Raw genomic sequence first — 19104 nt, 5'->3', positions numbered from 1 at the left:
TGGGAAGAAAGGTCTATATTTTCCCTGTCTGGTCCTCAAACCACATGAGAGCTTTATTTGATGCAGAAAGAATATTTTCAAAGACCTTCACATTCCAGGTGCTAAACGCTGTGGAAAGGGCGCTGTGCCCTTTGCTTGGCAGATCGCTAGGTTATCACTCTCTATTGTTTATGCTTTCAGGGAGGGACAGAGACTCCTTTCCAGACAGGAAGACAGAGTGTGGAGGGAGATCACACGGCCCCTGAGGGCGAGAGGCAGAAGCACAGTGAGTATAAACTTGGTAGACGATTAAGTACCCTCTTCCTCACTTTACCATCTAGGGCAAATGTCAGCTATCCTAGTCTGTTTAGCCATGCCCGCACTACAAAATCAGAGAGCCACAGAAAAGAATAAGGATTTCCAGTAAGGATTTATGATGTAGTTCATTTTGTCATAAATCTTACCAGGAAGATAGAATCATTTCTTGATTACAATGATCCGAGTGTAATAAAATGTCCTTGACGTTAGAAGAAACACAGTAGCTTTGGAAGTACAAAGAACCAAATTTGTATTCATTTTTGCATTTTTATTTACTATGTGTAGCATTCATAAATAGTGGTTGAATAAATAATTAAATATACTTCAACTTTATAAGCAGAATTATTCTCAAGGTCTGAAGTCCTAAGAAAACCTCTCACAATACTGTCTGGCATATACTATACATGAGTTATTACCTTATTATTATTATTATTACTAACATTATTACAACTATTAATTTCTCATGAATTTCTACCCTTTTTGGCTGCTACAGAACAGGGTATATCTGATTCCCTGCTCCATGATATAGAGTATGCAATATGAATTAACCCCTATTGTTTTTTAATTTTTAAAAACTGAGTATAAAAGAAGCATAAAAAAGTAACATAAAAATTGTATTGGGGGAGGGCTGAAGAGATGACTCAGCAATTAAGATTACCCACACAGTATCTCACAATCATCTATAACTCCAGTCCTAGGGGATCTGATGCTCTCTTCTGGAACACACATGGTGTACAGACATACATCCAGACAAAATATCCACATATATAATTTTTAAAAAACTATATTGGGAATTTTTCATTGCTAAGGAATTAATAGGCCTTTTATATTTGTAATAGGTGAGGCTTATTTAAAAATTATCATTATGAAATAGCTTGAGAGAAACATCAAACATCAAACTTGACAGAGGAGCTCCCAGGGACTAAACCACCATCCAAAGAGTACACATGGAGGGACCCATGGTTCCAACTGCATATGCAGCAGAGGATGGCCTTGTTGACCTTGTTGGACATCAATGGGAAGAGAGGCCCTTGGTCCTGAGAAGGCTTGATGCCCCAATGTAGGGGAATACTAGGACAGGGAAGCAGGAGTGGGTGGGTTGGTGAGCAGGGGTGGGGGAGGTGGGATAGGGGGGTTTTCAGAGTGGAAACCGGGAAAGGGGATAACATTTGAAATGTAAATTTAAAAAAATCTAATAAAAAATTCAAAACTCATAATAGCCAAGGACCAGCCTTAGCTTAGACAGGATTTCTGAGGAAGGGGTGTTTGGGAGCAGCGAAAAGACAAATGATGGGATGCAAGTTTCTAGCTTTATAGTCTGCTTGAGATGGCTCCCTAGACTATCTGTAGATAGCTATCATCTGTAGATAGCTCTTGGCTCTGTAGTTCCCTTGAGACAGCTCTCTGCTTGAGACAGTTCCTGCTCAAGACAGCTAGAGACTGAATTCTTTCACGCTAGAAAAAAAATTCTGTTTTCTGGATAGCTCATGGGCTTTCCAATCATAGTCAGAAAAACTGCTAGACTTCTAAAAGAGCTGTGTTCACTCTCCAAATTTCTTCAGATAGCTGAACTCTTGCTAGAAAAAAATTCGAAAAAAGAATTGTTATTGCTCTCTGCTAGCTCATCTCATGCAGACCAAAAGCTCAGTCTTTTATTTACATATCAATTCAATTGTTTACCCAGGTTCTCTTCTGATTAGCCCATGAATTAGCATTTTATGACCTTAGCCCCTGGATTCTTAATAAAAGACATCAAGTACACTTTTTTAAAGACATGACCAATGAATTAAGAGATCTGCCTTCTTTTGTAAGCACAAACAATAAGCTTAGCTGGGTGGGATCATGTCCTGAGATTATCATTTTCACCATGCCTGGACCTAAACTCACTCTCTCTCAGGCTGACTTTGAAGTCAGGAATCTGCTTGCCTTTGTAAGCACTAACAATAAACCTGACTAGGTGGGAACTTGTTCTGTGATCTCCACTCCCCAAATCTCTTTATCTCCTTCCGTAATATGTTTCTGACAAGCTGGCTCATAGGTCTGTGAAGCTCCTCATATAATTAATATTGCATCCTTATATTCTGTATAGTTGAAAAAGTATACATTCTTGAACTCATGTTTTCAGGGTTCTTTCCCACAGCCTTAAGGGCTGTCCTGGCGGTCATAGCGTCTACCATTTTTCTAAGGACATTAGACACACCCATGCCTCCCAGACTTGAACTGTCTCTGATTATCATGGAGTCAACCTTGGTAGAGAAGGCATTCCCCTAAAGGAGGAACATGAACTAAAATATACAAACAAGCCTTAAGCCTAGCAACTGCTTATACTTGTAGAGGCCCATGCCCTGCTGACCATGTTCCAGGGTTAAGAAACCATGTCAATACTCTCCTTTCCACACAACCACGAAGGACTCTGAGGCATCTGTTACCAGTCTCTAGGACAGTGGTTCTCAACCTTCCTAATTCTGTGACCCTTTAATACAGTTCTTCATGTTGTAGTTATCCCCAACCATAAAATTATTTTTATTGCTACTTCATAACATTAGTTTGCTGGTATGAATTACAAATATCTTATATTTCCAATGGTCTTAGGCAACCACTGTGAAAGGGTTATTTAACCCTCAAAGGGGATTGAGACCCACAGGTTGAGAACCACTGCTCTAGAAACACTTTGCTAAAAATATCATTATTCATATGAATCTGTGGTTAGCTATTTGAATTTCTATAGTAACCATTTCAGCTCTATATATGTTCAGCAGGAGTTCTCACTCAATCATATATAAGGAAAACAGTATTTGAATAAAGCATCCATTTCACGTCTCCTCCTCTATGATTCTGGTTGAGTAGGTATGGGGCAGAATCTGCCTATCAGTATATTGTTTAAAGGCAAAGTCGACGTAGAGAGCCTAACAGCCTGGAGTTAGAGAAACAGTGACTAAACAAGAGGCATGAAGTGTGTTTGGAGGCTCACTTCTACTTTGTGATAATAAAATAAGCACAGGGGAAGAGGATGCACCAAGAGCATAGCTCCTTTCCTAAGCAACTCGACAATTCTTCTAGATCTTCCTGTTCATATATTCAGAATTAAATATAAAAAGCATCCTACCCTGTTTAGATACATCTATGTGCCAGCTATCACTCACAGGGTTGCTGCCAGGAGGAACAAAGGCTTCCCCAAGGATTGATGGGATAAATCAGTGGGCTCCCTGCCAATGCTTTTTAAATGTCCTTTGCTTGATTTTTCTCACAATCTGACTGTGTTTGTCAACATAATTTATTTTAATTTACTCTGCGTGACTATCCCTCAGGGTGGTCGGGTCTAGCCCTTCTCTCAGCTGCCCTGAGTAGTGTGGTTTACTTTCTCATCATTTATTAATGCAGTCTTCTGTTACCACCACATTAAGGATTTGCAGGCACCTTGCTTGCAAATGCAAACAGTGCAATGGCTAACTGACACAGTGCTTTTTCTTTCAGCAGTTTAAATTCCATATGGAAAAGCAGAAGAGTAAACAGATTCAATATAAGACACCCATGCAATGGTAGTTACTGCAGTGCTTTATGTAGAGTTCCCTAACGTGCATTTAAAGATGTCAAGCTCTCTCACAGGGGATAGAGGTTACTACCTTTATTTTACTAATAAGAATCATGACCTTCAAAGAGGAAAGGACATTCAAAGTCATGCAGCTATCAAGTTGAAGAGTTACTATCTGAACCAAAGTATTGGAATGTATTCCACAGTTACTGTGTTCTTAAAATAGCAAGATACACTGAGTGGTGAGACCACTTCAAAAGTAGGAAAGGAAGAGAAAGTTTCTAAGGAAGGTAGCTGCTGACCTGGCTCTAAATGAGAACTAGAAATTAAGTAAGCAATAAGGTGAGATCAATGTGTGTAGGGAATAAAATACACAGAAATTTTGTCCCATAAGTTGAACTTTTAGTTCAGCGGGTCAGTATGACTGGATTCATACAGGTCCATATAGAGAAGGATAGCAAATTTCAGCCTTAGAGAGTAGGTTGCATATACCACTGCTGGGTGACTAACAGGAACTGTGCTAGGGAAATCTATAAACAAACCCTCAATCACATAAAACTATTGTCCTCTAATATTTTAATTCTTATTTGGAGACGCTAAAATTGAAATTTGGAAGTATTACTGCTCAAGGTTGTACAACTACACATGTGAAGTCCAGTACCACAAAGGGCAAGACAAGTCATCAGCTCAGGCTGAGAGAAACCAGACAGAATAGTGGAAACTTGGAGTTTCTCAGAAGAGAACTGTGATCCATGTCTGAAGGACAAAGGTGGATTTTAAAACTCTACGGATGCAAATAGTCATATAAACTCAAAAGGCTTTCAAAACAGCTCCTATGTGTTGCATGTTCATTCCTCCTATCCTCCTTTCTCGAGAGAGGAACCCCTGGATGTCTGAAATTTTAATTCTTCTGTTTAAGTTTTCAAGAAGGGGTTAAACTTGGTGCTATCATGGGGGCTCAGAGAGGGAAAATAAAAGGTGCTGTTTGCTGTGACATTTGAATCATGGCCTCATAGCTGGGCTTCTTCCTCTGATCTCCCTCTGAGGAAAATGATGGGCTTTGTAGAGTTAGGCAGAGTAGTCTTCCAGATGTGTGGGAAGGAGGAAGTTTTACATAATCCCAGTTAAACAGGCTTTTGTTTCTCAATTTACAAAGGAATGTGACCTCCCAGGCTAAGGATTAGAAATGAATTCTCTCTCTACCTAATGGCAAAACTATGGAATGTTTCTCTAATCTAAGAAACCCTTTCTCCTTTCTCCTATTTCCCCAGCTAGGAAAAGTTGAACATAAGGATTTAACAGACACATTGATGCATTATGTGAACTGTTCACATCAAAATATATTCCACCACGAACAACAGGATTAAAACACATCTTAATGGAAATGCATATAATTTTCAAAGATATCGTGAGACTGGAATCCATTAAACCTTTTCTCAGACTATTTATTGCATGCTTAGGTTCCACAGGAGTCTCTTTTATTACTGGAGTGCACAGATGATACCATTAAAGAGGGCCTGCATCGTCATTGAATCTCATCACCCTGCATTTGATAAACAATAAAACAGGACTAGAATTTGGGTTGCCACAGTGGACCCTGGTCAGCAAGAGACAAGACTTCCAGTTCTGTAAAAGGAAGGTATGTTGCAAAGAATGCTTGCCATTTTTACTGGCAGGGTTTATTTTGAAATTCTGTAGTGATTGTTCTTAAAGTTATTTTTTCATTTGTAAGATAAAGAGATTTGGTTTCACTAATAAAATCCTATAAAAATAAGGCAATGAAATGGATTTCATGGAAAAACACTGAGTTAATTACAAGAACTGGTGGGTGTAAGAATGAAGTTCTATGTGGCGCCTTTGGCTGCTAAATATCCTTGGATAACTAATCAAAACCTGTTTTAGGCTTACACTTTCACTCCCTCCTCTCCCCTCCCCCTTCTATCTTTTGCTATCAAAAATAAAAGCAATCAGTAAATATGAAGGCTATCCAACAAAACCATGCAGGCTTGAGCTGTGATTAAGAGAGATGAAGACACTCTTTGATTGGGTTTTGCTTTCACTGTAATAAATTCTGAGGCACCTTCTAAACTGGAGACTGCCTGCCTGCCTGCCTGCCTTTCTTTAAAATAAAGCAAAAACAAAAGTAATATTTAGCTATTTATGTTTTCATCTTGAAACAAAAAAAATTATATAGTGTACATTTGGGTATAGTGCAAACTTCTAAAGGTATAATTATGTCATTTATTCTGATTTAAAAATTTTTAGGCACGATATACTCAGCCTAGGTCAGCATGCAGGAGAGTCAGGACTGCCACGTGCATCAGGAGACAGAGACCCATGCACTGTAGTGACTGAGAGGCCTTTGGGAACAGGAAAGAGGGGGGTACTAATGAGAGAACTGAGCTCTTTTGCACAATTGCAGAATTATGAATGGTTGGTGCTGACATCATCCTGACAGCAAAAAATAAATAACTGGAGTATCATTTCCTCAGGCCTCCAAATGATGTGACTCATTCCTCTACCAGGTCAGAGCAAAGCCGCCTAGCCTTTGGTCAGGCACTCCACTGGAATGAGTTAGTCACCTGGAAATTCACTGACAATAACCTATCATTCTCATCTGAGATACATGGCCTTTGTCCCCAAGGGCAGGACATTATCTATTCATAACTTATTACTTCTGAAAAGACGAATCCTACACTCAGCCCCACATAGAAGCAGTCTGCCATTTGGTGAACCAGAATTGTCTATTCACCAGCATTTTTGTACAGAGATATTAAAATAATCTTAATATTTGTTTTATTCATATAAAGTTCTTTAAAACTGACAAAAGAAAAGGAAGTTATTATAATCGTTTGGTGCAAAGATAATGTGTGTTTGCTTCAATATAGTCCACACTGTGTGCCGACAAAAGCTGACTGTGATTTCACAGATGAAATGAGATTCCAAAGGCCATCTGTTGCTGATCAATCTCTGAGCTAGTCAGAGATCCCAATGCTACCTGGGTCTTCCCATCAAGCTACTGCAACCATTGGCCTATTTTATTTTGTCAATTGTTTTGATATAAGGTCTTGCTATATATCTCGAATGGACCTAAGTACTTACTGTGTGGCTCATGGGGGCTTGGCCTTGTACTCATGGCAATCCTCTTGCCTCAGCCTTCCAATGCTGGAATTACAGGAATACACGTGTACCGCATACAACTTTATTTTCTAACAAATGTTTTATAATAAAGAGAGCATGGCCAATTATTTGGGAGTTATTTGCGTAAGTATTTTGAAGAAATTAAAACATCAAGCTTCTAAAAGTAAATTTCAAAGAGCGTTCGGTCCTCGTTGTAAAATGTAGACTAGTTGGAAAAACAGTGAGGAAGAACAGTTACTCTTAAGAATAATCTCACCTTCAATTATCACATGCCTTCTTTTCTAAGGAGGTAACACGCCTTACAGGTGAAAATGACAAACTCCATTTATAGCTCATTCTTTCTCATTACTTCTCACCGTGGAAGGCAAGAGAAGTCTTCTGATTTCACTAGGGAGTTGAAAAACCCAATCTCTTCTTCATTAACAGGTACAGTGACAAGAAGGTTAAAAATAACCCCTCTAAAAACCCTACTACTGCAGCTGTATTCTCATCTCCTACTATGGCAAAGTCTACGATGTACTGCTTGAAGAAATATTTTCTCACTTGCTTCAGATGCACTTGACATTTAATTCCACTGAGTGAGCCCTGTTTCTGTCATCTCAAACACAGATTAAAAAGGGAAGTAACAAGTCTCCAGGTTTATACCTTATTGTATTAGTGGGATACCTCCTGGTTAACCTTTCTATTGTAGAGAGAGAGACTGTCCCTAGAGCAATTACATCATGGTAAAAAATAATAATAATTAGAGGAAGGGATTAAATGCAGAAGAAGAACCATAAAGGAAAAGGTTATCAATGAAAGAAATTGGGGATGAAATGACAATAGGAAGAAATCAGGAGGAAGGAAATAACAGGAAAACAAGCAAAAGACTCCGATCAGATCAGAGGACTGTTCTACGGAGTCCAAAGATAAAATACAGCAGAAGTTCTGCCAAGGGCATGCCAACATAGAATATACGAAGCCTTCGAGTCACCTAGACTGTAAAAGCTGTGTGGTGTTTATTCTCTCCTGCCATTACCACTGTCCTCTGACTTCATTGCCCCTGGAACTGCTGGACACCGAGCAAATTCTGTCAGGCAAACCTAAGTAAGATAATTTTGCCTGGTTTCTCTCCTTGTCTTCTTCTGATTATCTTCAAACTCCACTGGATTGTATTGCTCACATCTGGTCACAGAATGGCAGAGACCCCTTGTTTTCCCTTTATGGAGTGATAGGGTCTATACACTGGTGAACTGCAGTGTGGTGAGACCACATGCTTGTCCTTGTCCTGTGTTGGCTAAGGCCCAGAGATGTAGCTTCCACTGTGGTGACTCACCTTACCCCAACACCTTGGTGGTTTTATATTCTATATTCAGACAACGATCTTCTCAGAGGAAAAGTACTGTAAAATACCAAATCACCATTTTTGTTCTATCTGATATTAATTGCTTCAACAAATTAAGCAGATGCAGTAGAGTCTGTGATCTTTTAGCTGTTAATATTGAGATGTTATGGGTCGTACCTAGCTGGCAGAGGCCTTCCTACAAGACAGGGTCCGAGGCATCCCTGAGGGCATCACAACAAGCTCAGCAAAGGGACATCTTTGGAGGAGTGGCTCCTGGTCCCGCCTGGGCTGCAGGACACACTGTGCTGGAGGGGAAACATCTGCCACCCTTCCTTGCCATCTATCATTGTGTTCTGTAGCAGCCCTGGACTTCCCACAAGAGCATCCAGGATATTATAACCCCGATGCACTTCTCAGAAAACAAGCTTCACAGGGACAATGTCAGCAAAACAAAGATTCTTCCTCGTTTTGACAACCGCCTGGAGGAAAAAGGCGCTTCTAAACTCAACTTAATCATTTTTAAGAATTCATTTATTTTTGTTTCTCCCTTTCTCCCTCCCTCTTTCTCTTTCACTGTAAACTAGAAATATACTTTATATATTACTCTTCATTTTGCTTTCTTCTATTGTTTTATTCATGATCATTGTGTATATATAGGTGTACATGCCACAGTGCACGTATGGGGGTCAGAAGTCAAGTTTGTACAGTTATCTCTTCTTCTACCATGGGTTCCAGGAATAAAATGTAGGTCACCAGGGTGGTATGGCAGTAAGTGTTATCTGCCTAGCTGTCCTGCCACTCTTTATGATTTTTTTAAACTGGGATATATTTATACAATTGAAATGCATAAAGCTCTATTTTAACAAATATGCACATCTATTACTTCATAGCAATGATGCCATATTGGTTTGTTTCATAAAAGAACTCCACAAGTATCAGTGTGAAGAACTTGTGGTGTCTCGAGTTACAGAGATTCTAATGTAAAGCCCTGTGTGTGCTAAATAAATGCTTTGCCTCCGAGCTAATCTGCAGCCCTTCAGATTCGCCATTTCTAATCTTCCTTTAAGTTTAAATTTAGTCGTAGGAAATTTCCACCCTTTTGTGGGGGCAGGGGTTCGGAGGGTTGTTTCTGCATGGTGAAGGCATTGTGGATCCTGCTATCACTGGCCACACAGCTCTCCTGAACATGTGCTGATGGGAAACTGTCAGGGGCATTAATGGGCTCTGCTCCCAGAGCTAGCTAGCTTGTGTTCTCTCTCTCTCTCTCTCTCTCTCTCTCTCTCTCTCTCTCTCTCTCTCTCTCTCTCTCTCTCCCCCCCCTCCCTTCCTCTCCCCCTCTTCCTCCCCCCCACCTCTTGGGTTCAGTGTGAGACTTACAAATTGCTGAGGATATTCAGAGGAAGGTGTCTCGAGTTACAGAGATTCTAATGTAAAGCCCTGTGTGTGCTAAATAAATGCTTTGCCTCCGAGCTAATCTGCAGCCCTTCAGATTCGCCATTTCTAATCTTCCTTTAAGTTTAAAGCATGTGGCCACCACCTAGGCAAAGGTAAACTAAGTCTTTCTCAAGTCTGACCCACTACTCAATCGGTCTGCTTGCTCTCTTTACTCTAACTCTTAAACAAAACAAGTGGATGGGAGAGAGGAGAGATAGGGGGCTTTGAGAGGGTACAGGAACAAAGAACAGTGCACCCTAGGGGGCAGGACAACTGCTGCCTGGAGTATAGGAGGTATCTTGGGGATAAACCCCCTCCCTCCTTTTCCCTGGTGAGGGGAGTTTCCAGCCCTTATGCAGGAATAGAAGCAAAGACTGCCCAGGACTTACCAAAGACTAGAGCTGACAGTGTAGGACTTAGTGGGCATACACAGAAACATGCCAGGGCATCAAAGGGGCATCCCTATTTATCACCTGCCATTGTACTAAAATGACTCCTGAAATGGGAGAGGGCAAACCAGAATTGTATGAAATTAGAGACTTAATGGGCAAAGAGAAAAATAGTTAAATGGGACTATAGAAGAATAAAGAAATCTTGCCTGTCTGATAGCTTAAGTTTGCGACTGAGATTCATAACTATACTGTGTTTGTATAAATGATTTCTAGGATAGAGAAAACTACTACCATAGTCAGCAACTCTCAGACCAGAGGGAAAGGACTTATTATTGTTTATATTCTTTCATTCATTGATCTTCTCACAAAATAAAATGATCACTTTTTAAATCAGTTCAAATCTTTGTCGTTTAGTACGTAGTTCACTCACTAATATGTTTTATGCACAACAAGACTCTTGATTCTATCCCAAGGCCATCAAAAAGCTGGCAGAGCCACAGCCCTGTCTCTTTGTTCATAATAGGAATATCACTTACTATTCTAGGTCATGTGTAGTTACCTGTAATAAGACAACAAAAAAGACAGCAAAAATCTGCATGAAGTGAACTGAAAATGGATACTAGGAGCAATTAATAGAAAATAAGTAAATGGCAGAGCTTTAAAATGGATCTAAAATTAAGCCATCCTCACTGCAGGTTCCTCATTTCTCCCCCGCTGATTGTCCACACAAATGATAAAGCTACAACTGTAGGTTATTTCTGATTTGCTTTGGTTATCCATAGGAATTATACACTGAACAGTCCTCATGGAGCTAGAACCACATAGGAGGACACGTGTAAGAATCACATGTTCCTTTCCAGGCAGATTATATGGTGAGGTAGTTAGCGGTGGGAATGTTGGTGAAGCCCTGCACTGGGCTCCCCTGGTGTCCTGCAGCATGGGCACAGAGACAGAGGTGGCAGGGAAGAGGATGCTTCCATGCTGTCACCAGGCTTCCAGTAGGCTTTTATTTTTGTGGCATGAAGAGACTCAAAGACAATAGTACAAAGGACAAGGGTCTCATTGGAGACATATAGGTACTAAGAAAACAGATTCACGAGAGTGAAGACTACCCAGAAGGCTTCAAAGCAAGTGACGCTTTGCCACTTTCTTAAAAATATTAGACTGTGGGCACTGCAGAGATGGCTCAATGGGTCAAGTGCTTGTCAAGCAAGCATGAGGACCTGAGTTCAAATCCTCAGTGGTGTATGGCTGCAATCCTAATGCTCCTACATCAGATATGAGGAACCAGGAGAACCTGCTGAAGCTCACAGGCTGGATACTCTAGTATACTCCTCAGAGAACAACAAAGAAACCCTGTCTCAGATAAGGTGGGAAGCTAGGGCCAACAGCCATGGTTGTCCTGACCTCTACACGCATGTACACTCTCATTACGTGCATACACATGTGCACAAACACGTATGCATATACCCACATACACACACTACTAAAGTAGAAAATCTGACTTTACTGGGTGTGAGTGATGAGTTTATGGTGCTTATGTTTAAGGGTTCCCAGCTCCCATGATGCTTTGTCCTCTCTGAGGTTCTGTTACTATTCTGTTTCCATTCACTCTCAGAGAAGGCAATGCAGGTATATTTAATTTGATGTTTGTTTTTCATGCAACTGGGATAAATAGGACTGAAGGGCTTCAGTAAATGGATTAAGATAATTTTTAGGACTCTTGTCTGAGTTTAGAAGAAACAGTCCTTTCTATAAATATCATCACAGAAAGGAGGGAAGGAATGTTGGGGGGGGGAGAATACAGCAGATGGCCTAGAGGAAGGATAGTGAGGAAAAAAAGAAGTGGAGATGGGAGAGAGGCAAGAAGAAAGGAGGGAGGGAGAGAGGGAGAAAGGAGGGAGGGAGAGATGGACCGGGGAGGAATGAACTCTGGTGAACACCTGTCCTTCATAGCCGCCTCTGTCATGTTCCCTTGTTTCTCAATGCTTCAGGTTTTTGCTGCAAGAAATGGAGGTGATGGAAAGAAAGGAGCTCTTCAGACTTCCTAGGGTGCCCAGGAAGCAAGCTGTATGCTCAGAAGTTAAACAAGACCAGCCTGATTGCAGTTGCACTGGTTCTAGCTTGATAAAATGTCTTCTTAAATAGGACTGCCATCATCTACTTTGGTTTTTTTTTTTTTTTTTTTTTTTTTTGAAGAAAGAAAGAAAGAAGAAAGGAAAGGGAAGGGAAGAAAGGAAAGGAAAGGAGAGAAATGAATGAATGAATGAATGAATGAATGAATGAGGTGAGAGGGTTCTGGCCATCAAGGAGATGCAAGCTCACCCACAAGCACATATGGAGCAGTACATGGTTCTAAAAGGCTAAAAGGGAGAGGTGTCAAGAGGAGTGGAAAAATCATAGCTTAAATAAAAGAGACATAAAATCCATAATCTTGGCCAGGAAAGATCATACCCGATCAATCATGAAAATGGTTGAAGTAAAATCAATCACATTTTATTGATTAAAAAAAAACCCAACAGATTTGAATCATATAAAAGTCACATTTTATATTTGTCAAGAAAACTGAAGAAATTGAGTTAACTTGACAGAAATAAGTTTTCCTTGAAATAAACAATTATCTGCTAATGTCTGTATTAATGGAATACAGAAACATAAATATCAAAAGAAAAGCAAGAACTTTTCTTGGTCAAACATGGTCTTAACAAAATGTCTTAATAAAACTTTCTATTCATTTTGAGACACTTATATTTGGATTTTCCCCCAGAGTATAACAGTCTTGTTGATTCATTGTCTTCTTAAATAATATGTAAGTTAGGAGACACTATGAGTCTGTCTGGGTTAGTAGTATTTTATTCTGTTTTACACTATTCGGGTTCATATCTCTTTCTAGAAAAGACATAAAAGTGCCCTCCTCACTACGGAAGCTCAGCAATCCATGTGTCATCTTCAACTTTCAAACTGAGGGTCTCTTTCTCTAAGAAAATCCTGCTGGGGGCATTGTTCCTCTTCTGAGTTCCACTCTTATTACATTTAAGGATTTCTGTCCAAGATTTAAAACTTTTGTATGATGTGTCTTTAAGCCACTACTTAACTATTAACTACATGAGAGAAAGGCAACTTGTCTTAGTAAGAGTTTAACTGCTGTGAGCAGACACATGGCTGAAGCTGCTGAGTTCCCCTGCTTGTTGGAGCTTGAACATGGCCCCTTGTTCTATTACATTATCACTAGCTTCCTCTTTTCCAACTTCTCCACTGCCTAAGCTTGGCTGTCCTGGCTCTTGCTCTGTGGACTGACTTTGAACTCAGAGATCTGCATGCATGTCTCCTGGGATTAAAGGTGTGTACCACGATGCCTGGATCTAAATTTAGCTGGATGGGATCTTGCCCCCAAATCTTTTAATCTGTTATCTCTTAGAACATAGGATTCAGCTCCATTTTACTTCCTAATGCCCCTTTAACACTTGAACCATATATTTTATATTTTCCCTTTCTCAGCTTGCTATGCTTGGTTAAAATGTTCTTCATGAGACTTAAACAGAGAACAAAGTCTATGATGGGCATCTCTGAGACTTCCTTTGTCAATACAATTAATCTGAGTTTCTCCACCTTAGCCTCAGGCAGACTCTTCAGACAAGGGCAAAAAGTAGCCACATTCTTCACCAAATTTTACCACAAAAACAGTCTCTAGGCCACATATTGAAATTCTCCACTGAAACCTGTTGAGCCAGGTCTGCATAGTTCCAATTTCTCACAGTGACAAAGTCTTCTATATTCCTACTAGCATAACCCATTAAGTACCATTTAAAGTATCCCATTGCTTTCCAAATCCAAAATCCCAAAATCCACATTCTTCCAAACAAAAACATGGTCAGGACTATTAGAGCAATACCCCACTTCTGGTACCAACTTCTGTCTTAGTTTTACTGCTGTGAACAGACACCATGACCAAGGCAAGTCTTATTAAAAAAAACAAAAAACAAACAAAAACAAATTTCATTGGGACTGGCTTTACAGGTTCAGAGGTTCAGTCCATTATCATCAAGGTGGGAACATGGCAGCATTTAGGCAGGCATGGTGCAGGAGGAGCTAAGATTTCCACATCTTTATCTGAACGCTGCTAGTGGAAGACTGATTTCCAGGCAGCTAGGGTGAGGGTCTTAAGCCCACACCCACAGAGACACACCAACTCCAACAAGGCCACACCTTCTAATAGTGCCACTCCCTTGGCCAAGCATATAGAAACCATCACACCACTTTAAGAAATTCCACTTAAATAATTATTGCTAACTATTTGTGTGAGTACCTCACTCTAACTGTTTGTGTCACTGGAATGTAAAGTATTTGTTAAAGCAAGAAAAATTAACACAAGGCTGAGTGTTCGCATATGTTGACAATCAAGGTAGCAGTCATTAACTTTTCTTGATATTACTTGGATTTTCATTTCAGGCTCAGCATTTAGCTTTTTAAAAAACTCTTCTTTATCCACAAATCATATTCTGTATTAAATAAAGCCCAAAATTCATATCCTCTTCCAAATAACTGCAGAGTGACAGATCTATTCTAAGGTCAGCAAAAACATAACAGACTGCCAACAAATTTAGATATCAAACTATATACAAAAGTTTCTAACCTGAGTTTATTTCTTTGTCCTCAAAATCCCATAAAATTTATACTTAAAAACATTCTAAAGAAAGCCTAGAGTGCAAATAGTGATGTCCAGCTAATATGAGAAACTATTTCAAGTTACAATGATGCCATCTGCCACTTCAGATAAGACATTTCCCCTTCCTACTCACCACTAACTATTATATACATTGTAGCATGATGATTCTAGATATGGGATGTCTAACCTTGTTAGCTTGACACAGATGGAAAGAGAGAAGCTTAATTGAAGAACTGCCTCTATTAGATTGACCTGTGGGGCATTTTTTATTTCTAATTGATGTACAAGAGCCCAGCCCACTATTGGCAGTAGCATCCCTAGACAGCCCACTGTTGACAGTAACATCCCTAGGCAGCCCACTGTTGGCAATAGCATCCCTAGGCAGCCCACTGCTGGCAGTGACATCCCTAGACAGCCCACTGCTGGCAGTGACATCCCTAGACAGCCCACTGCTGGCAGTGACATCCCTAGACAGCCCACTGCTGGCAGTGACATCCCTAGACAGCCCACTGCTGGCAGTGACATCCCTAGACAGCCCACTGCTGGCAGTGACATCCCTAGACAGCCCACTGCTGGCAGTAACATCCCTAGACAGCCCACTGTTGGACAGTAACATCCCTAGGCAGCCCACTGTTGGCAGTAGCATCCCTAGGCAGCCCACTGCTGGCAGTAACATCCCTAGACAGCCCACTGCTGGCAGTAACATCCCTAGACGGCCCACTGCTGGCAGTAGCATCCCTAGACAGCCCACTTTTGGCAGTAGCATCCCTAGACAGCCCACTGCTGGCAGTAACATCCCTAGACAGCCCACTGCTGGCAGTAGCATCCCTAGACAGCCCACTGTTGGCAATAGCATCCCTAGACAGCCCACTGCTGGCAGTAGCATCTCTATAGGGCATCTGAACATGAACCTGGAAACAAGCCTGGAAGCAGTATTCTTCCATGGTCTCTGTTTTAGGTCTTGCCTCCAGATTCCTGCCCTGAGATGAACCTGGAAGTGCAAACTTAAAATAAGCTCTTTCTTCCTTCAGTTTATTTTGATCATGGTATTTATCATAGTAATAGCAAAGTAAATTACAATAACACATGGAAATATTATAAAACTAAATATGTCCAAACACTTTCAAGAATTTGAAGAATGCCTACATTTGATTTTAAGGAAGAAACAAAATAGGCGCGATTTCTAGTATACAAGTGCAGTCCATTGGCAGTTAGCCATTCTTACCATTGCATTTGTACTCAAGAGTGTGGGACCGTGAAAGGCAGCCTGTTTTGGTTGAGAAAGGCTTGCTCAGGAGACCCAGTAGAAAACTCTACAAGGGATGGAACAGTGAGCCATGGTCCCAGAGATAGGTGCCTGACACCACAGAGCCCCCAAACTCCATAATTCTGTGACCATCAGTCACGCAGACAATGTCCCAAGCTCCTGGCATTCTGGCTAGACTCCACCCCTACAAGTTACCTGACTATAGCCAGGTATGCTCCTCCCCACAGTTACCTGGCAACAGCAAGGTAGCCCAGCCCACTATAAAAGGACCTGCTAGGCCCCTCCTCTCTCTCTTAAGCTCTCACCTTTCTTACTCTCATCTCTAGCCCTCCTTTTCTCCCTCCCTTTCCCCTTCTTTCCAGGTGGTCATGGCCGGCCTCTCTCTTTATTTTACCTTCTCTCTTTCTCTCTGCCTTTCTACAATAAAGCTCTAAAACCATAGACTGTCTCTGTTTATCAAGGCCCGCCATGCTTGAACAATGGAATAGGCTTTCCCCTAAAGAGCCGCATCTAACTTCCTGCCAGAAGGCCTTCCTATGCTCCAGCCACAGACCAGACCAAGGACTTTCACTCTTGTGGGAACCACCCAGAGCCCCCTCTCTCCCTTCCCTCTCCTCCTTTTGGCCCCAGGGATGACCGAGCAGCCCCCAGGGCCTCCACTTTGTTCTCAGCTCTTCCGCAGTGTCCAGTCTAGGCTGCCCAAGACTGAGAACCTGTTATCTCTGGCCTCCATGAGGCCCAGAGACCTCGGACTGCCCCTTGTCCAAACCCCTGCGGACTTGGGTCCGTGGCTTCCCACAGCCAGACACCCACCTTGGGCCGCATGGAAAGTGTGCACAGTCCTCCCGCATCTGCCCACCCAGAGCACCAGAACTCTGAAGGGATGAGGATTTTTCTCCCACTCCCTTTATTCTCCCAAGCCTGCTGTCCTACACAAGAGCAGTTAAGTATACAAGTGTAGTCCTCAGTCAACCATTCCCCCCAATACATTAGTACTTAAGAGCTGTTGAATATTCACAAATTGACCCTTCAGGGAGAAAAACTTTTCATTAAACAAAGTCACCATCATTTCACAACTCAAAATTCAACATGTTCATGTAACTTACCATATGTTGGGGTTCAATTCCAGTTGCTGGTAGGAGTCAAAGTCATCTCGTAGGATCACACTGTCACTGTGTATTTCAGCTAGGAGAAAAAGAAAGTATTTAGCGAAGAATCACACTACGGGGGGGGGGGGGGGGATTTGGTTATGAGTATCAACATGCTGCATCTATGAAGAATACCCGTATTTTAAGTGAGAACTGAATTTTAAATAAGTGGTTGATTGCAATTGCTCTGTTAATGCTGAGGGCAAAGGTGTTGCTGTTTAGACTTGAAGTCTGAAATCCAGAGCCCCCAAAAGAGAAACGGATGAATGGTCACAAGTAGGAAGGACAAATGGGCAAAGAAGAGAGGTCACACAGACCTTGTTACTCATCCCTGATCCATATTTATCCACGTCTACAGAGACACAGCCCAGACAAACCTGCCTCTGCTGACTAAGGCATGGAACAATGGAGCACTCTGGCTCTTACTGCAACCAAAAGAGTGACCATGCACTCTCCTGTCCCTGCTGCCTTGCCTTGATTTTTAGAACTCCCCACTTCAGCTCACTATTCATCTAGTGTGCCCTACTTGCTAACTTTGTTTCCCATCAGGATTGCAAGGAAAAATATCCTCTATGTGTATGACTATAGAATCAACTTAAAATTGACTGTGTAATGGGGTTGCTAGCATGGTGGCCAGGGTGGTAAGTATAGTACCACTCCTGTGCAGCTGTATTCCACCTGTTTCTAAGCATTAGCCTTTTGGGCATGGCAAAGAACACCTTCATACGCAGTAAAGTGCCTACTTACTCTGAAAGAGGGCTGGCAGAAAGAGACAAAAGTGATTTCATGGACAGCTTCAATATAAGTATGCTCAACGTGTGGAAGGAGAAATTAATTACTATTTTAAGCATTCTCACTGAATTTTTTTTTTCAGGCTTGTCCAGGATGTTTTAGGTAACATGAACCCTCTGGCTCTTTTACTTATGATTTTGTTTGATCTAGCCAGTTTTCAGAAAAGAATAAAATCCTGTCACGTGACTGACAGAGACCCTTACAGTTTTTGTAGTGTTCAGAGTTGGTATTTTCTGCTCGCAGGGGCTCAGTCACACAACTCTCTGCACTCGCCGGGTAATTAAAATCTCTTCCAAATATCAGGGAAGATGATTTCAAATTCTCTTTGGTGACATCCCACCTATGGCAGTCTGCAAGCCCTGAATACCAGGTATGCCAGCAGGCAAGCATATAATGAACCACAGAAACCAGCAAATCAGCATGCACTTAGGACGACTGGCTGTTCCTCCCCGGAGCCTGAGGCAGGAGAATGGGGAGAGACTGGCTACTCACTGGAGAGAACCCAGTGCTAGACTCCGAGCATGGGTGGGATTTAATGATTCCTCCAGGCACTTGGATACAGTGTCTGATGAGCCTACCGGGTAGAGCTCTCTCAGGTCACAGCCTGGCCAAGACTCTGCTGCACCACGGCGGGTCACCAGCCTGTCGTGGCTGCCAGCAGGCATGCTTCTAAGTAGTTATGTTCAGCTGCCAAGAGAAGCCCCGAGCTGTAGCATTACATAAAAGCAAAGCTTCTCAAGGCAGATTTTTCCAAAGAGAAAAATAAATTAATTGGGTTTGTAGGTTGAAAGGAAAAGCTCGAGAGACAAACAATGGACCTGTCTGAGGCCCACAGTAAGCGACTCCAGGAAGGACTGGGGCAGGCTAAGAGGGTTCCTTTCACTTTTATTAAGTTTCAGAAGGTAGGAAATTGGTTTTTAAAATAAGTCTTTGCTGACACAACATGGTAAACTTAACTCTTAATGGTTCTTGTTCTGTAGAGACAACCTGCCTTTAGTGGATAAACACATTCTGTATTTATCGCCAGACAATGCCATGCCTTTAACTATATAGCTTGAAATTTCCCTTAACCTGCATGTCAACCCAGGGAGATAGGTACTGTTACTGATTC

The 19104-nt window shown here is 41.5% G+C and overlaps 1 protein-coding gene and 1 non-coding gene across 4 annotated transcripts in view; both read right to left on the bottom strand.

Annotated features, from left to right (window-relative positions):
• Positions 1-19104, bottom strand: part of Reln (reelin) — a 444727-nt gene that overhangs the window by 240503 nt on the left and 185120 nt on the right. For all 3 annotated transcript variants that reach the window (XM_021163945.3, XM_085836457.1, XM_085836458.1), the window contains exon 6: positions 17160-17238. In XM_021163945.3, coding sequence (XP_021019604.1) covers positions 17160-17238 — 79 coding nt within the window. The remainder of the gene's footprint in view (positions 1-17159; positions 17239-19104) is intronic.
• Positions 1785-1844, bottom strand: LOC115031171 (U7 small nuclear RNA). The gene has a single exon (XR_003836792.1). It is a non-coding gene; the product is annotated as a U7 small nuclear RNA (small nuclear RNA).

The sequence above is a fragment of the Mus caroli genome, unplaced genomic scaffold (assembly GCF_978045245.1).
Source record: "Mus caroli unplaced genomic scaffold, Mus_caroli_1 scaffold_4, whole genome shotgun sequence".
Taxonomy (NCBI): domain Eukaryota; kingdom Metazoa; phylum Chordata; class Mammalia; order Rodentia; family Muridae; genus Mus; species Mus caroli.
Note: the sequence above shows the minus strand (reverse complement) of the source record. Positions and strands in the feature narration are given on the sequence as shown.